This window comes from Gymnoscopelus braueri, assembly GCF_963280865.1.
Source record: "Gymnoscopelus braueri genome assembly, chromosome: 7".
In the NCBI taxonomy this organism is placed as follows: Eukaryota; Metazoa; Chordata; class Actinopteri; order Myctophiformes; family Myctophidae; genus Gymnoscopelus; species Gymnoscopelus braueri.
Genome location: NC_137608.1, coordinates 13,609,915 through 13,635,877, shown reverse-complemented (window position 1 = coordinate 13,635,877; position 25,963 = coordinate 13,609,915). Strand labels below are relative to the sequence as shown.

Here is a 25,963-nt window from a genome sequence, read left to right as displayed (position 1 = left end):
CACAACAATCGGTATTCAGTATTTTACTACATTTAGTGTATATTACTATATTCAGTATTTTACTATATTTAGTGCTACTATAGTATATTATTTAGTATATCAGCTATATTAAGTCTATTTTGTCTTTCTACTACTAGACTCTCCTTGAGATGCTACCCCTTTAAGTCCTCCTGTGGTGTCTGTTGTCATCAGGGTTGCCATGTCCGCTTATTATAAGCGACTTTGGGTTTGTTTTTCCAATTGCTTGTAAATATTGGTACTTGCGGTTTGCGTTTGTTTTGGGCTTGCTTCTAAAGTGTAGTTGCTTATTTGGGCTTGTTTCCTAATGTTGTTTAAACCAGTGGTTCTGGTTTAATTTTCAAGTTTAATTAACATGTATTTGTCCACAGACCCCAACATAAAAAAATATTTTGTGCCAGGGACGCCCATACCGGATTTGTGTTAAAATGTTTAAAAAACATATTTAAAAAAATAAATAAAAAATACAGATCTACATCTAACTTGTGAGCTTTCAAATAGCCAATGCGTATCGGTTTATAAAGTGCTCATGTGACCAATATATTGTCGCTTCTTTTGGGCTTGTTTTCCTAGACCCGGCTGCCTATTTCTCTCACACAATCTGGCAACGCTGGTTGTCATGATAACTGATAGACGCTGCAGCCCAAACGGAACAGAGTAAAAAGACAGAAGCTCCAGTCTAGCCTATAAAGTCAGTAAGTCACAGGGAACACAATCCACAACAGTCAGATTGTGACTGTTGTGGCCTAGAGGGACAGTTATGAGTAAAGTGTCTGTCTTGGAGGGACCGAGGAGTTTGTTTTAAAGTCAGTTGTTGACAACGTTGTTAAAACAAATGGCGGAGACTCGAGTTGTCCCCAGTGGTAAAGTCTACAGACAGATGTTTGATGCCCAGGTATGTAGATTAAAGTGTTATATAGCTACACTACAGGCACACAGCGGTTGCAGGTCTCAGTATAAAATACTTGTCTGTGTGTCATGTAGGCCAGTGGTTCTCAAACTGTTTCATGTCAAGGACCCCCAAATTGACACTTATTACCCTACGGACCCCCATTTGAAAAGATAAGCCAGGGACCCCCCAATAAGAGAAGGTTTTTACGGCTCTCTAGCAGTGATTCTCAACCATTTTAATTTCAAGGACCCCCAGTTTAACATGCATTAGGTTACGGACCCCCATTTAATGGCATTTATACCTCTGGGACCCCAATTCATATTGTAAAATCAATGTTAATTTAACTCTGAGAGTTACAGACCCATAAGGGTACATTTGGTTCCTGTCCATCATTTAGCTGGGGACCCCCTGGAACCCCCTCAAGTACCCCTGGGGGTCCCTGGGACCCCACTTTGAGAACCAATGATGTAGGCTATAGTTGCGGCTCAGGCACAGTAATGAGCAGAGCCAAACACATCATAACCATCACAAACTAAGACACTACCTTGAGAGTAGGAGTTGAGAGCTATATCTGTTATTTTCCAAAGCGCGAACTTTCTTTCTTTCCAATAAAGATTGTTGGTGTTGACACATTAATTATATACAAATACAATGCATTTGCTTAGACAAACAACACAGTAATACAAGCTTTTGTTTTGGGAAGGGGATGACACATAACAGGAAAACTTATAATAGCAGCCACAGCTGCTGTCCATGGTGCTGATTGATTGTTGTTTCTTGCTTATCATTATTGCCATGGCTAAATAAAATGCAGGTATTTTATTGTTTTACTAAAATGTTGCATTGAGTTTTTCAAACTTTCATAATAAACTTGATTTTCCTTTACTCCATCACATGACCACCTGGACACACCCACCTCTAATACCTTTGTCCCTCCCACATCATGGTCCAATCATGGCACCCCTTTTTCACCCCCCTTTTTTGAACAACAGGTGATCTGCGGTGATCCGAAGTAAATATATAAATCTCTCTCTCTCTCTCTCTCTCTCTCTCTCTCTCTCTCTCTCTCTCTCTCTCTCTCTCTCTTTCTACTCCCAACGGGCATCGCCCTAGTGTTCTAATAACTAGAAAAAGTGCTCCTCGGAGCACTGCCAGACCCCTAGTGGTTGAAATCTGAAGATACGTCACGCGAAGCTTGGCCAATCAAGGGGACAGGTAGGAAAAGAGGGACAGGTAGGAAAAGAGGGACAGGTAGGAAAAGAGGGACAGGTAGGAAAAGAGGGACAGACCGATAAAGCCTCATGTAGGCCGACCCCCTGGGTCTGGCAAATATATGTTATTGTTTCCTCAAAATCACGCTCGGCCATTATAGAGTAAGAAATCTCTGCATTTAAAGTTCATTGTGACCATGACAGTAGCATCTACTCCACATGTTTATTTTTTTAAAGGAGTAGTTCACCCAAAAAATGGCTTATTTTCTATCAATTGCTCACCCCATGAAGCCTTGAATTCAGGGATTTTGTTTTTGTTTTTGTCTCATTCCTAAGCCAGTAATTTGATTACTGTCTCCTACAGGCTAATGTATCCGGTAGGAGACACAAAGTAGACTCTTTGTGTCTCCTACCGGAAATACACCCGGTCATCAAATTATTGGCTTAGGAATGTGACAAAAACAAAAACAAATCCATGAATTCAAGGCTTCATGGGGTGTGTAATTGATAGAAAATAAACTTTAACTACTCCTTTAAATATATTTTTTGGGGCTTTTTGGCCTTTATTTATAGTTTACAGTAGAGACGGACAGGGAGAGAGAGAGAGATGGGGAGAGACATATAGCAAAGATCGTCGGGAACGGGACTCGAACCCGCGATGTGCTGTCAGTCAGGCTACATTGGAGCCCAGGTGCCCGGACCGCTAGGCCAGCTGTCTGGGCCTCCATGTGTGTTTCTGTAAAAAGTTAAACCAGCAAAGTGTCTCTGGTCAAAGGTACATATGAAACCCTCTATAAACAGCATGTTATTCTGTGTAAAGCTGACTGTCACTGTGTGTCGGATCAGGTCCAGCTGTCCAGGACCCTGCAGGCCAGTCGCAGGGGCCGTTTGGCCCCAGAGGGACCCGACTCTGGGGGCCTCCCCTCTGAAGCCAGCGCTGACACCTCCTCTCCCACACACACCACTGGCAGGTACTGTAGAGCAGTGGTTCTCAAACCTTTTTATTTCAAGGACCCCCGGGCAAGGTATGCCATGGAGTCCATGGCATGGACCCCCATAACTCAGAGAGTGTGTAAATGGAACCAAATGGATCCATTTGATTTTCATTTACACACTATCTGAGTTACAGAACTTTAAGGGACCATTTGGTTTCTAACTTTCAGTAATTTAGCTGGGGACCCCCTGGAAAAACTACTTTGAGAACTACTGCTGAAGAGACACAAACATGCCCATAGCTAAGACACCAAGGTCATGTCCTCTTCTCTGTTTTTTTTTTCTTTTAAGTGACCTGAGGTGCAGTTCCTCATATTATGAATACACATTGCCTCACAGCTAGAAGGTCCTGGGTTCGATTCCCGCCGGGGACGCTGTGGGCGCTGGAGGCGTGTCTTCTCCTCCGCGTCATCAGCGCCCATACCCTAGGTGGGGTTGACGAAAGGGTCTACTCTGTGTGGAGTTTGCATGTTCTCCCCGTGCCCCCTAGGGTAGTTAATACCCTCACAAAAAACATGTAGTAATCATGGTCACTATACTGCCTCCCCCATGACAGCCGGGGCGCCTGATGGAGGGGAAGGGAACCGGTTGGAATAACGTGTTCCTTTCACACGCTACGTCCTACCGAAGGCCAGTTGGCTCTCATGCATTGATGGAGGCATGAGCTCGGCCCTGCATGGCCTCCCTAGGCTGTGGGGGGAGTGTAGCGCCCAGGAGCACTTAGAAATTGGCACCGGGTGAAAAAAGGACTACAAAAATTGTGGGATAAAAAATGTAATTAAAAAAAATATATATATATATTATGACTACACTTCCCATGAATCCCTAACTGTTGCTGTCTTTGTGGGAGAAGTACCAGTGAGACATAAGCTAGCACACCTGGCTGGCTCAAAACATTTACAATACAAAATACATCTTTGTATAAAGCTGAATCTTGTCTGTCTGTCTGTCTGTCTGTCTGTCTGTCTGTCTGTCTGTCTGTCTGTCTGTCTGTCTGTCTGTCTGTCTGTCTGTCTGTCTTTCTGCCAGGGACCAGTTGTTATCAGCAGTACAGTGTAACTCCATCACAGAACAACAGTGTCATGTTGACGTTAGAGGTCTGCCTGATGAGATTGGTGAGTACAGTAACACTACTACTGTCAGTATTACTGTTACCAGTGCTTGAATTGGTCTTTACTCTCCAGTACGAAGAGCCGGTTCATCAGTCCTGTTGACCTGAGTAGCCTACCCTTACTTCTTATTGTATTCAACACCGTGAATTAAAGCAACTTGGCGAGTCATGCACATGTAATGTTCTAAAAAGCGTTTCAATATCAGACAGTAAGGCCGCCAGGAGAAAATCATGCACAATTAAGTCATTGTACAGTATATATATTTTTTAAACATTTTGTTTATTAGTTTTTGTTTTTTTTTGCATACTCACAAGTAATACAGTAAATACTGAAGTAAATAAACAGAGTATCTCCAAAGGGTCAAAATAATTAAGTTACAGGATAGACAAATCTCAAGTATGAAAAAGATAAATTGAATAGGATATAAACAGCAGTCATTGTACAGTATTGAGCACTTGTCAATGCAGGCTGTGTCGAGAGCTCGTATTGAATATCGCAGCCAACCTAAAATGATACGATGAGTTTTACATAGTTGTAGGCTGGTGGTGATTTTCCAGCATGAGCTGACAGTGTTATGTCAGGTTTTCACATGTCCTCTTCACAATAGAAGAATATTATTTAGGGTTATGTTCATGTATGGTGACAATCAATGAGTCTTTAGAATGCAATTGACCTTAAAATAAGAATAATAGATATGAGTTGAGATGGCATAACACATGATGATAATGACTTACTGACTTACAGATAAAGAAATGCCATAACAGTGGATTCATCAAAAGCAAAACATTATTAGTGCTAGTCAACTTTTAAACACAACGCTGAAATGGGGTTGAATCCAGAATCCCTTATTTGGCTAATGTAATGATGACACACAGCTTCCTTATCTCTTCCCCCTGTTTCAGTGACTAACAGGCCATCCTCTGACATCATCGAGCGTCTGAGAGAGAAGAGAGAGAGTGATCACAGACAGGCTGTGGAACTGCTATACAAAGACCTGTCTGTTCTTAGTCAGGTAGGATATACCCTGCACCAGTGCACCCTATACTATAGGTATAAAGAAAGACTACACAAAGCTGGTTAATGGGTCATCCAACAGCCCTATATGTCATTAAGCTCAAACCCGATGCATTGCCATTCTCCTCAAAGACTCCCAAGGCGGATTCCTCTGCAACGTCAAAGAGAAACTCACAGAGAGAATTGCCGTCTGTTAGCATAACGACTAAATTGGGGAGAACAAGGGGTAAAAATACATTTAGGAAGGAAAAAAGATGTAACTAAATTAAACGAGTAGTATGCACTCCTTTTGGTTGAGCAGACTCTTGGCATGTGGCTGCAGCTGAGATATTCAGTAAGCTTAATGCTAATATGAGGTTCTGGCAAATTCCCCTAACACAAGAAACGGCAAATTACAAAACTTTGTTACACTTTTCAGGAGACCATAATATCCTCTACCTCTATGGTATAGGCTGGCTGACTACCTTAGTTCCAAACCATTGACAATCAATGACCTGCATTTTCTCTACATTTTGTGTCCGTGTGTGTGTGTGTTCCAGGACTACGAGGTCAGGTACAGGCAGGCCTGTGGAGAGTTATTGTCTTATCTTTCTGAACAGCACCAGAGATTGGACAACCTGATGGACAGAATGGTCAACACTGAACACCTACAACACTTTACACTGCAGGTACCTTCTACTGGACCTCATATATAATAACAGCTGGTTGTAGAGGGTTGGGATGGGTCAGCTAATGCTAATGATTGACTGATTTGGTTCTGGACTTTTTACCATTGTGAATTTGTGTGTCTGCGTTTAGGGACCCTTTTAATATTCATACTTCATACACGTCTTTTGGGCAACACCGGGCCTACTGATACGAGAGATCTAATTAATAATAATATGTTTGTATATGTTTGATTTGATTTGCTGGCGTGAAATCTACCTTGAGTTTCGTCATGAGTGAACATGATATCCTGGTTCATGCTCTGCCTGTCCGATCAGATTGATCAATTTATTGCTTTTTATTCATACAAGATGGTGTGTTGTTGACTGCGTGTGTTTTTAGGAACTATATTCTCTATGGGATATGGTGAGTGAGGAAACTACCTTAAAGAAGAGGAGAATCAGAGATCTGGACCGACAACTGACTGGATACGAATCAGACAGGGCTAATGCTGTAAGTACTACTACTTCTACTACTAAATAAAGTATTACTACTGCTGCAGCTAAATATATTACTTCTACCACTACTAAATATATTACTACTACTTCTACTAAATATGTTACTGCTGCTAGTAAATATACAAATGTTAACTTAAGTTAATAAATAGATGAACATTATGGCACGGTGGTGTAATGGTTAGCTCTGTTGCCTCAGAGAACGTTCTAGGTCTAGTCTCTCGGAGGGGGTTAGGGTTACTTCTCCCTGTGTTTGTGTGGGTTCCCTTCAGGTATTCTGGTTTCCTCCCACACCAAAATACATTATACACACATTCTAGGTGCATACCACTGCTATTGCCCTTGACCAAGGTACTGGTATTACATCTGTCCCGGTCACTGCACTGTGGCTGCTCACTGCTCCTATAGTTAAGATGGATCAAATGCAGAGGACAGGTTTGATGCTTTCTTGATGCATCTATAGCTTGGCTGGTGTTCCGATTAACAAATTCTTTGTCTGTGGGAGGGAAGCAGCACGGTGAGGGTGATCTTTGTCACTGTAGCGACTCCTACAGGTTGGTTAGGGCACCTGGCTGTCAGCAGGGGTGTTGAACTGTGAGGAATAGTTTGTTCCTTTGTACGCTCTACGTCCTCTCAGTGAAACTCCTTTCTGACCAGACAACCACTAATTCCTGAGCTATATTACTGTAAAAAGTGTGTGTGTGTGTGTGTGTGTGTGTGTGTGTGTGTGTGTGTGTGTGTGTGTGTGTGTGTGTGTGTGTGTGTGTGTGTGTGTGTGTGTGTGTGTGTGTGTGTGTGTGTGTGTGTGTGTGTGTGTGTGTGTGTGTGCGCTGTAGATAAGTATTGTGCTGAGGAAGTACAGCAGACTGCTGGAGAAGATCAGCTTCCTGTTGCCCCCCGACCTCCACAGACTACTGGACACGGAAGCTATGGTAATGGGTCATGACCCCTAACACTGACATCTCTTGTCTTTTTTTTAAACACATGCCTGTGTGACCACACACTGTCACTGTTATGACACATGGCCTATCAATGGCGCACAATTGGTAGGTTGTATGGACAAACAGAGACCACCAAAAGCAGAGTTTAAGGTTATTTATTCAAATGCTAACAAATAATTCTCTCTCTCACCATGGCTCTTCACTGGATCCTAAAAAGAGTCAGGGTGGGGTTTAGGCCAATTTATAGGGTTGTCAGGAGACGCACCTGTAATCACTGATCATGCCAATTTGGGCCAAACCATCTTGTCTGAGGACAAGGTTTTGTAACAGAGGTGTTGAAGAGGAACACTGGTGACAGTATCAGATATCCCCCTAATTATTTGGTTCGTTCTGGTGGGAGGGGCCATGGGGCTATATAGAGGTGAGCTGCTCACTCTCTGTCAGGCTGTTGTCTGCTGTCTGCTGGGAGAGGTGTGCAACTTCGAGTCTAAGGAGACGACTGGTCTCCTTTGTTTTGCCACTTCTCTGATATTGACACTTGGGGAAAATAAACCCTGTTTAAAACCTGTCCAACTGAGTGCCTTGCCATCCTTTGAATGTCTAGTGGTACTAATAGTCCATGAGCCAGAGCCCCAAAATTGAGCAATGATTATCGAAAGAGTGGGCAAAGCCAAACCTATATTAAATTGTTCATAGGGTCAATACGAGTAAATAAATATATGATAACCTTTCCACAGGAGCAGCTTTTTCATGGTTATCACACATTTTGTTATTTTCCCCATACGTACATGACATGTGAAAAAATTAAAAAAAGAGTTATCATAATGAAACTTCCTGAGTTGATTACTTACATGAAGACAATGATTTATCGTATTACAAGTTTTCTGAAATTGTATATTTAAATATGCAAATTAGGCATTAGGAAAATATGCCCAAATTTGCATAACTTTCCAGAATCAACATTGGAACATTGGACAAAACCAGAGTCAACATACTTATTTCATTTTGTTAAGATGTTGGAGTCAAAGGTTTTAACGAGGGAATATTCAATATCTGGCTCAATTTTGGGGCTCTGGCTCATGGACTAAATGCCTAATTTGCATATTTAAATATACAATTTCTGAAAACTTGTAATACGATAAATCATTGTCTTCATGTAAGTAATCAACTCAGGAAGTTTCATTATGATAACTCTTTTAATTTTTTTTTTTTTTTTCACCTGTCATGTACGTATGGGGAAAATAACAAAATGTGTGATAACCATGAAAAAGCTGCTCCTGTGGATAGGTTATCATATATTTATTTACTCGTATTGACCCTATGAACAATTTAATATAGGTTTGGTTTTGCCCACTCTTTCGATAATGAAATCTTGTCTGATTTTTAAAACTATATTTTTATAGACCAATTATTTGTTTACTAACATTGAGACTGGACGCACAGGTGCATGCATACTGGTTCTTATCAGTGTGTGACGTCGGCTGTTAAGGGGTCTATAGTTATAGTTATAGTGCTCACTGTGAATGGCCCTTAAGAGGGCCATTCAATGATGTCAAAAGTACTACAATAAAGATGGCGGTGCATCTAATCTCCAATCCGGTGCACCACCTTCTTCAAGTCTTTATTAACATTGTCAAGCCGACACCAGGGTCTAGGTGTCTCAATGGAAGAGTATAGGGAGACCCCCATTAGTTATATTGTATTAACTCATTTAGTGCCACTGGACGTAAAATACTTCCTATGTAATAAGCCCTGTGCCACAGGACGTTAAAACCGTAAAAAAAAAAAAATCTTCTTTTTTTGGGGGGGGGGGGGAATTTTTTTCAGAACCCAAGATATGATGATTTGAAAATGTTCTGCTCCATTCACTTCTTGTTTAACTTCTTACTGAAAAAGGCTGTATCTCGGCTCCTAAGCACTTTTTTTTTACAATGAATTTTGGCTGTGGCACTGAATGGCACTTTTTTTACAATGAATTTTGGCCAGTGGCACTGAATGAGTTAACATACTCTACCATACGGATGAGTTGAAATATAATTATTTTCGGTCAAATAAGTCCCAGGTTTTACCTTTCAGGATAACTGTAGTGACTCTACATTCATCCACTGTTGAAGGTCTGTTGGCAGACATAATTCACTGTTGTTGACTGTACCTACGATATATCCATTCATATTCACTGTTGCTAAACTGTATGTATACCAAGGCAAGGCCCTCATTGGAAACAAGACCGCAAGGACTTTCATGAACGGACCTGTTAGACAAAGTATTTTAAATGTAACTGTGCTGTTTTAAATTTTTGGCCTAATAAAATATTCAATCAATCAATCAATATCCATTCATTCAGAGACCCAGTGCAGATCTAGTGCCAGAATTTAAACTCATTATATTATTTTATTTGACTCTTATTTATCTTTATTTCTTGAGTCTTACTCTTACCTGTACCTCTACAGTGTTTGATTCTCACTGCTGCTAGGCCTGTCACAATTATTACGTAATCGTCCAATCACAATTATTTGAGATATTATAATCGCAATTATCTTTGCATAATCGTCATAATCGTTTCCATGTTGAGAAAGGTTCATACATTTTGAAACATTTTCAGAAATAGTGGAAATAGACGATCTACAAGCTTACAACGCGCCACGATGCGACGCGTTGTGAGCTTGTAGATCGTCTATTTCCACTCATTTCTATTTTCGTCTATTTCCACTAATTTATTAAAAATATTTTGTATAAATATTAAATATGCAGTATTTTGGCCATAATACATCATTCGTTTTGATTATTGGTATTGACCATTGTCAGTAATTTCTTTGTGTATAATTTTTTTTTGTCATATCTGCCCTGTGCAACTCTTTAACATAATCGTGACAGCCTTAGTTGCTGCTATGACACCTGAGTGTCGTTCCCGGGATAAATAAAGGTTGGTCATAATAATCTACCTGCCTAACTGTGTACCAGATGATAAACCAGGCGTTGTTGGCCAACCACCGTAGCGTGTCTCGCCTCCTGCTGCACCTCCTGGAGGCGGAGCTACAGCAGGAGTCAGCGCTGCGTTTCCGCTGGGAGGAGCATCTCGTCTCCTGGAGGAGGAGCCAAGTAAATGACATCATCACCAGCTTCAGGTGCAAACCTCCTCTACCTCCTCTAGGGCATTGGTTCTCAAAGTGGGGTCCGGGGACCCCCAGGGGTCCTTGAGGGGGGTACCAGGGGGTCCCCAGCTAAATTAGTTAATGAAGCGTCACAATCATTTTAACCCCTTTATCCATATTTTATACTTTGGCTGTTTTTGAAAAATCTTGAAAAATCATTGAATGCATATATTTTTAAAACATTTGTAACTTAAATCTTTGCTTCTAGGGGGGTCCCTGAAACAAAATATTTTGAGATGGGGGTCCGCGGCCAAATACATATTAGGGGTCCTTGACATGAAAAGGTTTGAGAACCACTGCTCTATGGTTGTTATAATAATAGTAGTAGTTTTAAAGTTGTTATTAAATAAACACAGTCTGGTGATATTAGTAATGGTCGTATTAGTAGTACTTATTAGTAGTATTTGTGTGTTTTGTAATGTGTATATTTATAGGGATCAGACCAGTAGTGATGCGATACAGAAACCCAGTGTGAAACAACACACGGTTGAGGAGATGAGAACAGCTCAACACAACCTGCTGGAACAACGCTCTCACGTCATACAAGACCTCTGGTGACTCATACTACACTGTTCCTAACTTATACTACACTGTCTGTCACTATCTCATATTACTCTGTTACTAGTGCTACGCTGTTACTAAATAATACTAAAGTACGTTGTCAGCAACTGTCTAGACTGTTACTTACACTATGCTGCCACTAACTCATAGTACAGTGTTGCTAACTAATACTACAGTACACTGCCACTAACTCATAATAACTAATACAACACTGTAACTAGCTCATACTACACTGGGGTCCTTGATGATTCTCTGGGCCTTCACCCTACTCCTTTGGGTGTAGAGTCTATAGACTGAGCACAACTGGCTTGGCTCGAATGAAGTAGAATTTTGCCCAACCAGGCCCATGACCCAAATTGAGTTTGAGACCCCTGCTCTAGAGGGCGGATAAAACAGCACAGCACATCTGCATAAATGACAGCCAGCCATGCAGGACCTAGAGCCTTGTGGTCAATGTTTTGAGCATCTTCCGTACCAGGAAGTGATGCAGACAGTCAGGATACTCTTTATGGTGCACCTGTAGAAGTATCCTGAGTTCCAAAAAGACAACAAATATTTCGTTGTTACCAACTAGAAAGTAGGTAGATATATTGCAGATATTGTAGATATATTGCACTTTTACCTTAGCGCGAGGTATACTCTTAGTTGCTTGTTTTAGAAGAGAATGCACTTAAGACTTCTGGTGATTAGTAGTTTTCTTGCCTACCTATGTTGAATGCACTTATTGTAAGTTGCTTTGGATAAAAGCGTCTGCTAAATGACTGTAATGTAATGTAACTAATATTGCACTGTTACTAATATAATTGTCACGTAATGACTTTCAGTTAGAAGCACTTGCGTCCAACTGTTAAGTATCATTTATTGCTCCCGAATGAATCCAAGCAGAATGCAAGAGATTCAACCAAACCGCTTACATTACATACGGTATATAGCACACATACGTACTGTACCTCATATCTCATTCTGTCTGTCTGGGGCATGTGAAGAGAATGTTTTGGTGCTGTGTGCATGTATGACAAGGCACAGGGCAATGGGAGGATGGGATATGATAAAGCAATGTCATTACATCATTACGGTGCAACCAGATTGACAGGCTATGTAGACACTTGACAGTGTACAGTGAAAAGTATTGATTGATTGATTGATGTCACCTGTAGCTCCCTGGCCCCACCTACCTGCTCCACATCCCTGGTAGCTGATTGGTTCCAACAGCTGACAGCTGTCAATCAGAAGATTGGTAAAACTCGTTATCTGTCACATTCTCTTCATCTCTTTTCTCCCTGAATTGTTTTGTAAATCTTACCGTGTGTGTGTGTGTGTGTGTGTGTGTGTGTGTGTGTGTGTGTGTGTGTGTGTGTGTGTGTGTGTGTGTGTGTATGTGCGCGCGTGTGTGTGCGTAGACGGTGTTAATGTGAAGTATTTACAACAGCTGACTTTTTACTATGAGGAGATGTGGCAGAGCTATTTGACTGAAATGGAACATAGCAAGGTACAGAACACTACTACACACTTCTACACAACATGACACATTCATAATATTGCCATTGGGGTGTGTTGATGTGCTGTACGGTGTTGTCCTGCAGGTGGCGCTGAATGCACTGGGTCTGTCAGAGGAAGAGGTCCAAGACATTGTTTCCTCTCACCTCCTGTCTCTCATTGGACAGCACCAGAGCCAGGCTGAGCAGCAATTGGCCACCTTAGATGTCAGTCAAACCTCTCTGTCTGCTGATCTGTCTGTCTTCACTTATGCTTTCTAAACATGCCTGATTGCTAAATTCTGTCTGTCTGTCTCTGTCTGTATGTCTGTTGTACAGCGTGAGTTCGAGACCCTGGCGGAGCACGCCCGCTCTCTCGGTAGGAGTGTGTGTGCTGTGATTCGCGGTGTGGCGTGGCTATGGGAGACACATTGCCAGGGAACGGAGACCACAGATCAAGAGCTACAGCAACTCCTGGACACACTGCGACAAACACAGCAACAGGAAGTGCAGGTCAGCTGATACGAAGTACAGATGAAATTATAACGTACAGTTCTGAAGTTTCTCCTCCGCCATTTCTGCTCAAACTCAAACAGTTTTATGATGTACAGTACTAACAGGCCTTCCTTAATCATTCCTCTAACATGAATTGGAACGGTTTTTATCACTTTATTATATTCCTTAACAGAACATTTAAAGTCCCTGTGTTCAAATCACCTCTCTCCTCATGAATTGAAACAAATTAAAACTAGTTCTTCAAGAACGATTTCAGATTGAGTTTGATTGCCAGTGTGTTTTCTCTTAGCTGTCCAACAAACGGTCATAACTGTTACTGTGTTAAAACTGTCTCCATTTGATACTTGTTATCACTAGATAGATGTCGTTACTTCGTTACCCACAGTGCTTGGTGTTGATCATTTTTCAGAAGAAGGAGTCCCAGCTAGACGTGTGGTTGGACCGACTGCGTCAGGAGAGCACAGAGGAAGCATTGAGAAACACCCTGGATAAATCTCTAAACAGCCTGGATGAGATTAAACAAAGGTACGTGAAGAGTAATCTAAGAAACATACTGAGGATGTCAACGCACATTACGCTCATGTCTAGTGTGTGTGTGTGTGTGTGTGTGTGTGTGTGTGTGTGTGTGTGTGTGTGTGTGTGTGTGTGTGTGTGTGTGTGTGTGTGTGTGTGTGTGTGTGTGTGTGTGTGTGTGTGTGTGTGTGTGTGTAGTTACAGTCGGTGGTTCAGTGAACTCGGTGAGGTGGTCGACTGTTACCCTGTTAAGGTTCTGGAGCAACTTTACACCTACAGCACTGCCTTCAGCCAATACTACAACCTCAACAACACACACACACTGGTAGCTATAGCAGCCACACACACACACACACACACACACACACACACACACACACACACACACACACACACACACACACACACACACACACACACACACACACACACACACACACACACACACACACACACACACACACACACACACACACACACACACACACACACACACAGAGGTACTAATAGCAATGCAGAGACCTGACCTTTGACCTCGGAGATGAATAGGCTCCTATTGAGGCTCCTATATATTGACCTTTGTTAGAACCATACAACATACCACCTACAACATTATCATCTATGTACCACCTACAACATTAATAGCACCTGACTATCTGAACACCTGTCTCACTCAAAAACCTACAGTATACAGTATCTAATTTACACCTGTCTCGCTCTTCAACCTCCTCAGAGTTCAGATGAGCTGCACGCCCTGTATCCTTCTATCAACATCGGTTAGTTTGACTACGTCTGTCTGTCTGTCTGTCTGTCTGTCTGTCTGTCTGTCTGTCTGTCTGTCTGTCTGTCTGTGGTTAAGTTCAGTGCATTCAGTCTTTTCTGTATCCTCAGACATGATTGGTCAGTCTGGGATCAAGACGCAACAACCGATGACAGAGAAACATCCAATTGGCTCGCCAAACCCTGCCCCAAACCCTGCCAAGTTCCCCCCTGATTGGCTCCTCCCTGAGGTAAACAAACATTACATATCAAATGGCAGATTGACACAATGACCTTTATGCATCACTTACTGTACAATACACTATTTGTGTGTGTGTGTGTGTGTGTGTGTGTGTGTGTGTGTGTGTGTGTGTGTGTGTGTGTGTGTGTGTGTGTGTGTGTGTGTGTGTGTGTGTGTGTGTGTGTGTGTGTGTGTGTGTGTGTGTGTGTGTGTGTGTGTGTGTGTGTGTGTGTCTAGGCTCGGTCCTCTCTAGCTGAACTCTATGACTCCATCCACATAGTCACCTTTACCTCAAGTGGGGGTGGGGCTTACAGTGGCCCCGCCTTCAAATGCCCCGCCCACAAACCCACAGCAGACCTGGAACAGGAAGGGGAGTTCGCACCGTTTCCTGTCGAACAGCTGTCACGCTCACTGACACGGTAACATCACAGGAACAACACAGTAACAACAATACAGTAACAGAGTTACAACACTAACAACAAAAATTAACTTACTAACTACTGATAAACTAAATGGCCAATGGCGGTCCCAGTATGTAGGTACTATAGGCCTATGTACAGTATATTGTCGCTGTCGGGTGGAAAGCTTGTATGTCCAAAACGTTCCTTTCTATTATTGTAAAAAAAAAGAAAATAGTGAAAATAGCCGATCTACAAGCTCACAGCGCCTCGCAATACAAGACGTTGTGAGCTTGTAGATCAGCTATTTTCACTGCTTTTGTGCGACACACTTGTAAGATGAAGTAGGGCATTCATTTATGAAATCTGGAGATACGAGGTTTCTTCCCGACAGCAACGATATTTAATCTGTACTATTTGATATAATATAGTGGCAGTATATGGTCACAAAAAGAACATTAACAGTAGAAAGTGGACTGCAGATAAAACGGAAATGACATAAACAGTCTATAAAGTAGCAACAACACAGTTAGATACTGTGTCCACTGACCATGTTACACGTGTGTGTGTGTGTGTGTGTGTGTGTGTGTGTGTGTGTGTGTGTGTGTGTGTGTGTGTGTGTGTGTGTGTGTGTGTGTGTGTGTGTGTGTGTGTGTGTGTGTGTGTGTGTGTGTGTGTGTGTGTGTGTGTGTGTGTGTGTGTGTGTGTGTGTGTGCGCATGCAGGTTTCGTGCCCTGTGTGTAGATCATGTTGAACAGAGGTTTCACCAGGTGTTGAGTTCAGTGGTTACCGCGGTAGCGGGCAGGAGGGAAGCGCTGCGTTCAGAACACGACTCTCTGCTCAAACTGCAGGAACAGAGGAAGCAACACATACAGATGGACATACACGACACACGCACTGGTAACACTCCTCCTGCTCTGTGCGTGTGTTTCATGCATGTGGAGATGAATGGTGTATTAACTAAAGTCTAAGTCACTTAAGATTCACATTTAAAGGACATTCATGTTTTTACACCTAGTTCTCTATTTGTGTGTGTGTGTGTGTGTGTGTGTGTGTGTGTGTGTGTGTGTGTGTGTGTGTGTGTGTGTGTGTGTGTGTGTGTGTGTGTGTGTGTGTGTGTGTGTGTGTGTGTGTGTGTGTGTGTGTGTGTGTGTGTGTGTGTGTGTGTGTGTGTGTGTGTGTGTGTGTAGCCGAGTTGATGCTCCACAGAGACCGCGTGGAGAGTCACTGTCAGCTCGTGCTGCAGGAACTGACTTCCTGTAGGAACGACTTCCTGTTCCTGCAGACGAGCATCGATAAAACAACTGAAGACTTCAGAACTCTAATCTACAACATGGAGGAGCAGTTTATGCACGCTAGAACATCTGACAGGTACCACTGTCTGTCTGTCTGACTGACTGATCAATGGAGTGATTAACTGACTGACTGATCAATGGAGTGATTAACTGACTGACTGATGATGAAGCAAAAAAAAGTCTTTAAGATTTAGATTGAAATTATATAATAGTTAATAATACTGTGTTTTCTCTATTCCTAATATTAATTAATGTAACAACTGTTTGATATGCACCATGCATGGAGCAGCTGTTGTTGGCATTGTGCAAGTAAGGAGTGAGCCACCTTGTGGTGGGACATGATATCATCTTTGCCCTTTTCCAACAAGCACTAGACAAACAGACCACCGTTAAGACTTATTATAGGCTCCTTATAACAATAATGCAAACAAAACATAAGTAAAAAATGTAACTGCAATAATAAAACTACTACTGCTACTAGTATTGCACTCAAGATAATGATAGACAATCTACAAGCTCACAACGCGTTGCAGTGCATTGTGGCGCTACGCGTTGTGAGCTTGTAGATCGGCTATTTTCAGAGTGCGACACCCACACACAACTAAGTATCAATCAGGCTGTATACACATCACTACCAGGGGCCAGGGACATTCATGAAGTAATTCATAACTCCTGGGAGATAAAAGAAGGGCCTGACTGCCCCTAGTGGTTGTGCTGTGTGCCCCATATAGTTCTATGCAAATAATATAAAAAAAAATCTCTCCTCCTCTGCCCTCTACTCTGGCACCTCTCTGCTCTTGTAGTCTGGTGTCCTTGTTCTCGTCCCTCCAGGATAGGCTGGATAAACATCTTGAAGTCACCCAGAGTTCCCAGAAGGTTTTCAGACAGTCGGTCCTCAGCAGACTGAACCAACTGAGAAACAGCAGCTCTGCTCTACTCAAGTCCTTCAGGTACTTCTACAGTACATTGACAGTAGGACTAGAGTAGTACCACTACAGTGCAACTACAGCACTTACTACAGAACTATTACAGTACTACGTCTATTACTATAGTACTACTGCACAAATTCACAATCTTCTCTTCTCTTCATAGGTTATTCAGTGAAGGAGGGGCTTTTAGTCCAAAGGAGGTGCAGTCACTCCTCAGGCGTTTGGAGAAGACGACTAAACGTATCGACACCACAGAGGAGACCCTGAAGACAGACATGGAGGTCACAGAGTCTAAGAGCATAGGACAGGTGACCCTTGACCCCAACATCTAACCCCTGACCTCAACATGATTGTGTATTGTGTGACTGTTGTTTCCTCAAGAAATCATTCAACTGCTGGTTTTCTATGTTACCAGGACCTCTAGTACTGATGGTTTTCTATCCCAGGACCTTTATACTGCTGGTTTTCTAATCTTCCATGACCTCTAGTGATGCTGGTTTTCTATGTTACCAGGACCTCTAGTACTGGTGGTTTTCTATCCTACCAGGAGGATGACATATCCTCCTCTCTTCTCTGCACTGTTTTCTTTTTCTATTTTGCTTTTATTATGACTATTTTGCTATTCTTATTGTATTTTACTGTTGTCACACTGCTCCTCTCTCATCTCCTCTCCTCTCCAGGCGAAGGAGGCGGTGAGTCGTTTTGAGGAGAAGTTTGATTTCCTGACGGTAGAGCTCAAATTCCAGGAGAAAATCCAGAATGTTCTGACCAACACCCAGGTCATCATCAAAACGGAGGTACCTGTTCATCTGTATCTCTGCACCTATCTGTCTGTCTGACCCACAGACAGTGCATGTCTGTCCCTCTCTACCTGTTTTCTTACTACATGCCGTGTGTGTGTGTGTGTGTGTGTGTGTGTGTGTGTGTGTGTGTGTGTGTGTGTGTGTGTGTGTGTGTGTGTGTGTGTGTGTGTGTGTGTGTGTGTGTGTGTGTGTGTGTGTGTGTGTGTGTGTGTGTGTGTGTGTGTGTGTGCACGCGTGCGCTGGGTTTTGTCAAGGTTGCCAATAACAACAGTCAGAAGACTCGCATCAGTAGCAGACTACAGGAACTGAAGACAATGACGGACAGAGCAGAGGTATGGTTATTATCACATAGTACTCCTACTATTATTGGTAGCAGGTGGTTTGAGGCACAGTAAAGCCCATTGCATACTACACCAGATCAACCGACATTTGTTCGGTTCGGCTTGTCCAAAACTACCAGTGGTGGAAAAAGTACTCACTTTTTTTTTTCTCCGTCTGTCTAGCTGTCTTCTGAGGAGGTGTGTTCCTTTCTGTCTTCTGTCAGTGAGGAGATAAGAGCTCGCTGCCGATACCTTGACTGCTTCCTGGTATGTCACTTCCTGTCTGAAACCAATACTTTATACTCATTTCATTTTAACATGTGATTAATTATTTTGTTACAGAAAAGGTCGCTCTCCGTTTGAAAAATGAACTAATGTGTGTGTGTGTGTGTGTGTGTGTGTGTGTGTGTGTGTGTGTGTGTGTGTGTGTGTGTGTGTGTGTGTGTGTGTGTGTGTGTGTGTGTGTGTAGGACCCCAGTCTGTCAGCCGTCTTACCTCAGCGCACCCTACAAGGATCATTCGCGTTAGCAGCTCGACCTAAATCTAGTGCCCTGCCTGCCTACACTGTACTGGAGCCCTGTAGGAGGGGCGTGGCCTGTAGTGATGATGCTGCATTGGGCGTGGTCAAACACCTCAACAGGTGAACAACACATTAATACTGATATGACTTTAATTTACTTTTATCTTCAGTTACACTAGTTAAGCCCTCAGTTCGATATGTTCATCGTGTGTGTGTGTGTGTGTGTGTGTGTGTCAGGATGTGTAGAATCCAGGATATTCCATCAGAACCTGCAGAGAATGACCTTAGAAGAACAGCAACAACATCTCCAGGTGAACAAACTAAATACCTCAGTCTCTTGATGATGTCATCTGCAACCTCCTGGAGGGGATAATGATATCGTGTACACCCTTCTGGAGGGATTGCAGAGGGGCTCGTGAGCCTGGTCGCACACAGGTCATAAATTAACGTTTATTTCTTGTGTAACTCAGTGGCTCTCTCAGTCTGTGGGTCGGGATCCCCAGGGGGGTCCCCACTTGATTTTGTCGGGGCCCCCAGATGACAGTGAAGTGACAATTTAAGGACTTTTAATGCCTTTTTAATACCTCAAAAAGAAAAAAAAACATTACTGCATCAAAAGTAATCAACTATATTATAAAAACTGGTCAAACATTGGCCAAATTGTCAAATAAAATAAGAAAGATGCAAAAAATTTAAAATAGCCGCGAAGCGTTCTGAGCTTGTAGATCTGCTACTTTCACAATATTTATCTCTGGAATAGAGTCAACCAAAAGTGAAGTTCTTATCAGGCTGGGGGTCCCCAGTTCAAATAGGATTATTTTGGGAGGTCACAGTCTGAAAAGGTTGAGAACCACTGCATGAACTCACCAAATAGCTCACTGAATAACTTTATAACTATACAATAGCTTTTCTTTTGACTGATTGACGATCTCACTTGTCTCAACCAAGTGAGCTGTACTATACTGACGCTAATAACTGTTGTGTGTACAAACATACATTGTGTGTGTGTGTGTGTGTGTGTGTGTGTGTGTGTGTGTGTGTGTGTGTGTGTGTGTGTGTGTGTGTGTGTGTGTGTGTGTGTGTGTGTGTGTGTGTGTGTGTGTGTGTGTGTGTGTGTGTGTGTGTGTGTGTGTAGGTCAGAAGAGTAGCTCCTCCCGACGGAAATCTGCCAGCGGACAGAGGTACACACAAACATACAGTACATACTGTATTTTGGTTGAAAAATGTGTCGATACATATCGCTTCTGAATTTGTTGCACCACAAACACACGCACACACGCACACACACACACACACACACACACACACACACACACACACACACACACACACACACACACACACACACACACACACACACACACACACACTCACTCACAGACCAGTGTGTGTTGTGTGTTGTTAGCATGAAGAGGTTGTCTAAGCCCAACAGGAAGGACCCGAGGTTTCTTGTGTTCGGGAACAAACCTTCAGAACAAACTGCACAGTGAGTTCTGCTCGGCATTCTATTCTATGTTCTATTCTGTGTGGGCATGTTGGAAAGGTCGAGAGACAAGATGATATCATATGAGAGTAATGACTAATATTTGTGTGTTGCAGATGTTTTAAGATGATACAGTATAATAACAAGTGTTTGTGTGTTGCAGGTGTTTTAAGATGATATCACTGTGTGTTGCAGGTGTTTTAAGATATGACTATGTGTTGCAGGTGTTTTAAGATGATATGACATTATAATAACTAGTGTTTGTGTGTTGCAGGTGTTTTAAGATGATATGACTGTGTGTTGCAGGTGTTTTAAGATGATATGACAGTAATAACTAGTGTTTGTTGGTTGCAGGTGTTTAAGATGATATGACAGTAATAACTAGTGTTTGTGTGTTGCCGGTGTTTCAAGATGATATGACAGTAATAACTAGTGTTTGTGTGTTGCAGGTGTTTTAAGATGATATGACAGTAATAACTAGTGTTTGTGTGTTGCCGGTGTTTCAAGATGATATGACAGTAATAACTAGTGTTTGTGGGTTGCAGGTGTTTTAAGATGATATGACAGTAATAACTAGTGTTTGTGTGTTGCAGGTGTTTTAAGATGATATGACAGTAATAACTAGTGTTTGTGGGTTGCAGGTGCTTTAAGTCCATAGTCAACAATCTGCTGTGGAAGGCAAATGACGTCCTCCTGCTGGTTGCCGAGGTAACAGTGACACACACACACACACACACACACACACACACACACACACACACACACACACACACGTATGTACAGGTTTGTTTCGTACAAATATATAACGTTTGTTTAATTAAAAAAAGAAGAACACACACATATATATAAATTACAATACGTGTGTGTGTGTGTGTGTGTGTGTGTGTGTGTGTGTGTGTGTGTGTGTGTGTGTGTGTGCGTGCGTGTGTGTCAGGACTTCTATAAGCAGGCTACTCACCAGACTGACAGCTTTGAAGCGTGCGCTGATCAAATCAACAACAGGCTGCTGGGATACAAGCAGCAAGTTAACCTGTACTACAACATCAGCTTACAAGGTACAACACACACGGTGCACACTAGACAATACACGCTACACAACAAGTTGACCTGTGCTACAACACCCTACTAGGTACATACTGTACAATTTAGGCAATTTGTCAGATGCTCTTATCCAGAGCAACCTGCAATGTGTAACATTGGAGTAAGTGGCATGAAGTGGAAGTAACCAACGTACATCTGCATAGTATAACAAACATCTATCAAAAAATACACGTCAAACACAAGGAACTGAGGAGGGTGAGATACAGTCTGAGGATGTGAGTAAAGTCTGATATATACTTAGTTGTGTGCCGGTCTCACACCGACGAAAATAGCTAATCTACAAGCTCTCAATGTGTCGCAATGCCATGCATTGGGGACTTATAGATCAGCTATTTCTGGTGCCAGGAGGGAGAAGAGTCTTGGAGCTTTGGCCAGGGTAGAGACAGGGAAATGATACCTGCTACCAAACTTCCTCTCTATCTACCTGTCTGTCTGCCTCTCTATCTACCTACCTGTCTGTCTGTCAGAGTTCAGAGAGCAGCTGTGTGTGCTGGAGGAGGGTGTGTGTGGGTTGCCGAGGGTTCTGTTCCTCAACCACACGCAACAGTATGTGACGGCGTTGCTGGAGCAGACAGAAGCTATCAGACAGAAACTGGACCACACCATCAGAACCAGTTTAGAGACCCAGGTACCGTCTTATCAAAACCAGTATGGACTGGAGACCCAGGTACCTCACTAGGCTCTGTGCGTAACTGTAAGCCCGGGTTTCCAGAAAGTGGCGTACCCTGTTCAGTATCCCCATAGCTTCGTTTGATTGGCTCTGCAGCAGATTTGAACCAGAAACACATATGAAGGTGTCATACTGTATCTCTGCTGTCAGGCAGAAACCAACTATGTCCAAAATATAAACTTTTCAGGGGGAAAAAAAACGTTTGTTTTTAAAACAACACAATACTGCCTCATCAAAGTTGGTATGGTGACTTTATACATTGTCAGATACTTGAATGTGTCGTTATATTATCATCAAGTGGAGTTAGGAGTTTTTTTTTTGTTTTTTATTATGCCAATTGATTCCTCCCCACACACATTTCTGTGTTGTCACTGCTGTCGTATCCTACTGACTCACCTGCCAGTGAGGAGCCCCCAGAAGGAGGACGTAAAGCCCTCGTCCTACTCCTCCCGTCCAACACTCCCCGCTGACAGGTGCTGCCCCCAGCCCGTAGGAATATGTGCAATGACCAATACCACCCTCCCCGCCCGGCTTCCCTCCCCCAAACACAGGCCAATTGTGTTCGTATAGTTAGGAGATTTTTGAACATTAATGTGGATATAGTTGTTTTGTCCATCATTGATTAGAATGACAAAGTCAGATGGGAAAAAAACAGAGTTGGAGTTTGACCGACAGTTTGAGGATCCAATGGAGTTAGGAGGTTTAGTCAGAAGCGCTTTTTAATAATTTCCATTGCTTCCAATATTTGTAAAACCCACTCACAGATGTAAAGGGTGTTCAATAGCACTGATTTATTAAAGAAAATAAAAAAGGTGAAAAACGGAGATAGTTGGTTTCTGCCCGACAGCAACGCTATGTGTTTCTGGGAAACTGAATCGGGTTTGCCACCTTCTGGAAACGCAGTATTACAGTTATGCACAGAGCCTATTAGAGTGAGGGACTTGTAGTCTGTATGTGACTATAAGTGTGATGAAACATTATTGTGTTTGTGTAGAGACTCCATGTCAGTCAGCTGAGCGTGCGTCTCATTGTTGTGTTTGTGTAGAGACTCCATGTCAGTCAGCTGAGCGTGTGTCTCATTGTTGTGTTTGTGTAGAGACTCCATGTCAGTCAGCTGAGCGTGTGTCTCATTGTTGTGTTTGTGTAGAGACTCCATGTCAGTCAGCTGAGCGTGTGTCTCATTGTTGTGTTTGTGTAGAGACTCCATGTCAGTCAGCTGAGCGTGCGTCTCAGTCACCCAGCCTGTGAGGAGGAGCTGTCAGCTCTGAGGAGGCGAGAGGACGACAGACAGACACAGCTGGCTGGCGCCATCAACAGGACGTACCAGGAACTGCAGGTAGGACACTCCATGGTCCAGCCATGTTAAGCTTACTAGTCATAACCACTTTAAAGCCTTTATACGTAGTTGACCGAGGTCCCCCCCAGGTCGTACAGAAACAGACCATTTCCAATTGTTTCTATTTGTGTATATTATGTCCATGTGTACACATATTAAAATGTTACCACACTTACTGAATGGTTGAGTTATGTGTATATGTGTAACAGAGTGATTCACTACCTCAGCCTGATGGCCTGAAACTCTAATATCTCCCCCGAGCAATAGAGATATCCCTTTGGCTTAGTGGTTAAGATGTTGGCTTTCCACGCGGGTTCGAATCCCGGGCGTTACATATGTTTGAATGTCATTATGCACTTAGCATGGATTCCTTAAATATGTCAAAAAATGCACAATCACCAGAATCACCAGGAGCACATTTTGTCTTTCTCAGGTGTGTGTGCGTGTCAGTGGGGAGGAGTTTGTGAAGACTCTGGCATCTCTGGCCGAGAAGCTGCTGTTTCAGATGGACAACCTACTGACTGTGGATCAGATGGACAGCCTACCGACTGGTGATCCGATGGACAATTCACTGACTGGAGATCAGCTCAACACTGGAGGTAAAAAAAAAAAATTATAGCAAGGACCCCCGGTTTGATATGTACAGTATTAGTCCACTGATCCCCATTCAATAAATGTGTTTATCTCTGTAAGTAGTTGTTGGACTTTGACTAATCTGTATGGTAGTATTAATCCATTGAGACCTGGAACGCACGTGTCATTTTTTGATTTGTGCTAAAAAAGCATTATTTTACACTTTGGCTATTCAAAAATAGCACATCTACAAGCTCATAGCGTGGCACTGAGCTTGTAGATCTGCTATTTTTGAAAAATCGTGAAAATGTGTGCAAATCTTTGAATATATATTGTTTTAAAGCGAACATTTTTAACTCCAATCTTTGCTTCTGGGGGTCCCTGCAACGAAATGTTTTAAGATGGGGTCGGCGGCCAAATACATATGATTTTGGGGGTCCTTGACATGAAAAGGTTTGCGCACCACTGATATAGAAACATAAGTTTTTCAGAATACTGTTGGGATTTAGGAGACTGACAATCGGCTTCAGGTCTTAATGGGTTAGTACAATATAACTAACACAACCATGGTGGTTGTAGTTGGTGTCTCTGCTCTTGTATTGAGAAATGTATATCCTGTGGTAGATGTATGACCCCTTGTGGGTGACAAGTGGTACTGCCTGAAGGTCAAAATTCTATTGAGATTTCAGCTATAACTTACTTTTTACTTGAATTGCCAGTTTGCAACACAAATGTAGCCCTGTCACTCACAGCCTATGTTTTAAACAACAGCGTGCATGTGTGGATATAAAGGTTCACATATATCATAAATAATATTCACCATATTAACTCCACATACAGTATGCTTCAGTTGTAACTATCTAACTGTCGCTGTTATTAAGGCCTAACTGTATCTCTTGTTGCCATAGAGACAGAACCCAGGAGAGAGAGTGTGACCAATCAGGTCCCTCGGAGAGAAGAACAGCAGCGAGGCAGCAGGTAACCTTTGACCTTGAATCCTGAACTATGGTTGAGCTGTTCAAAGCACTAGAAATTATGTTTCGGAAAACTTTGTTTCTCGTTCACATTTATTGATGTGTGTGTGTGTGTGTGTGTGTGTGTGTGTGTGTGTGTGTGTGCGTGTGCGTGTGCTTGCGTGTGCGCGCACGCGCGTGTATATCAGGACATGGCCAGGTGTCTCTTACCTGTCGCCCCCTGCTGACAGCCCTGAAAGACACACTCCTTCCCCTGTAAATACATCAACAACAGCATCCCCCGTTACCATGCCGATCACAACATCACCGGTAACCACGGCGACAGCCTCCATCACCACAGCAAAGAGCAGCTTAGGACACCTGGCTGTTATAGAACACAGAGACGCACAACTACAGGTACACACACACACACACACACTGGAGCAGGGATTGGTTAGTGTCAGACTTGTATTGACCTAGGTTCAGATCAAAGAGATCAAAGACATATCAGAGAAATTCACAATGAGATAAAATATATTAAACATCAAAGTAATGTATCACCATTTAAAATGCCACCACTCTTCCTGTAGACATGGCTCTTTATTGAGGGTGTTTGTGTTTGTGCGTGCACGCGTGTGTGTTAGTTGTTTGAGGAGGTGTACAGGTCTGAGTTGCTGTGTTCTCAGAGAGACAGAGACGGACGTTTGACTGAACTGCAGAGATGGACTAAACACTGGACACAACAGATACATACGCTGACACAACTGAACGCAGAGTAACACACACACACACACACACATTTCTTCTGTTTTTTTAATCTTTTTAAGAAGTCAATATTTATTTTACACCTCAGCTATCACCAAACTGTTTTATAAAGTGTGTGATGTAAATAAATCATGAGTTGAGGGAAAAGGGACTAATTAAATAAATATTTTCATTCTGTAGAGTCCTGTCTGTTTTTATTTGTTATAAAAGTTTGGCAACTTCGTGTTGGTTATTATTTAAAGAACTTATCCAGTAAAAT

At 42.5% G+C, this 25,963-nt stretch overlaps 1 protein-coding gene across 1 annotated transcript; it reads left to right on the top strand.

Annotated features, from left to right (window-relative positions):
* Positions 1–853: 853 nt before the first annotated feature.
* Positions 854–25,718, top strand: ccdc180 (coiled-coil domain containing 180; the record flags this gene model as incomplete). The annotated part of the gene is made up of 33 exons (XM_080433479.1): positions 854–913; positions 2,968–3,092; positions 5,139–5,238; positions 5,780–5,908; positions 6,288–6,398; positions 10,303–10,466; positions 10,928–11,030; positions 12,638–12,757; positions 12,869–13,042; positions 13,455–13,570; positions 13,757–13,883; positions 14,292–14,334; positions 14,450–14,568; positions 14,796–14,977; positions 15,717–15,856; positions 16,147–16,327; positions 17,055–17,201; positions 17,344–17,488; positions 17,861–17,977; positions 18,238–18,315; positions 18,487–18,570; positions 18,774–18,943; positions 19,061–19,134; positions 19,959–20,004; positions 20,229–20,309; positions 20,948–21,014; positions 21,241–21,361; positions 21,875–22,035; positions 23,276–23,413; positions 23,847–24,012; positions 24,895–24,964; positions 25,149–25,356; positions 25,584–25,718. The coding sequence occupies 33 exons, from the start codon at positions 854–856 to the stop codon at positions 25,716–25,718; spliced, it is 4,002 nt and encodes a 1,333-aa protein (XP_080289605.1).
* Between the last annotated feature and the right edge of the window lie 245 nt (positions 25,719–25,963).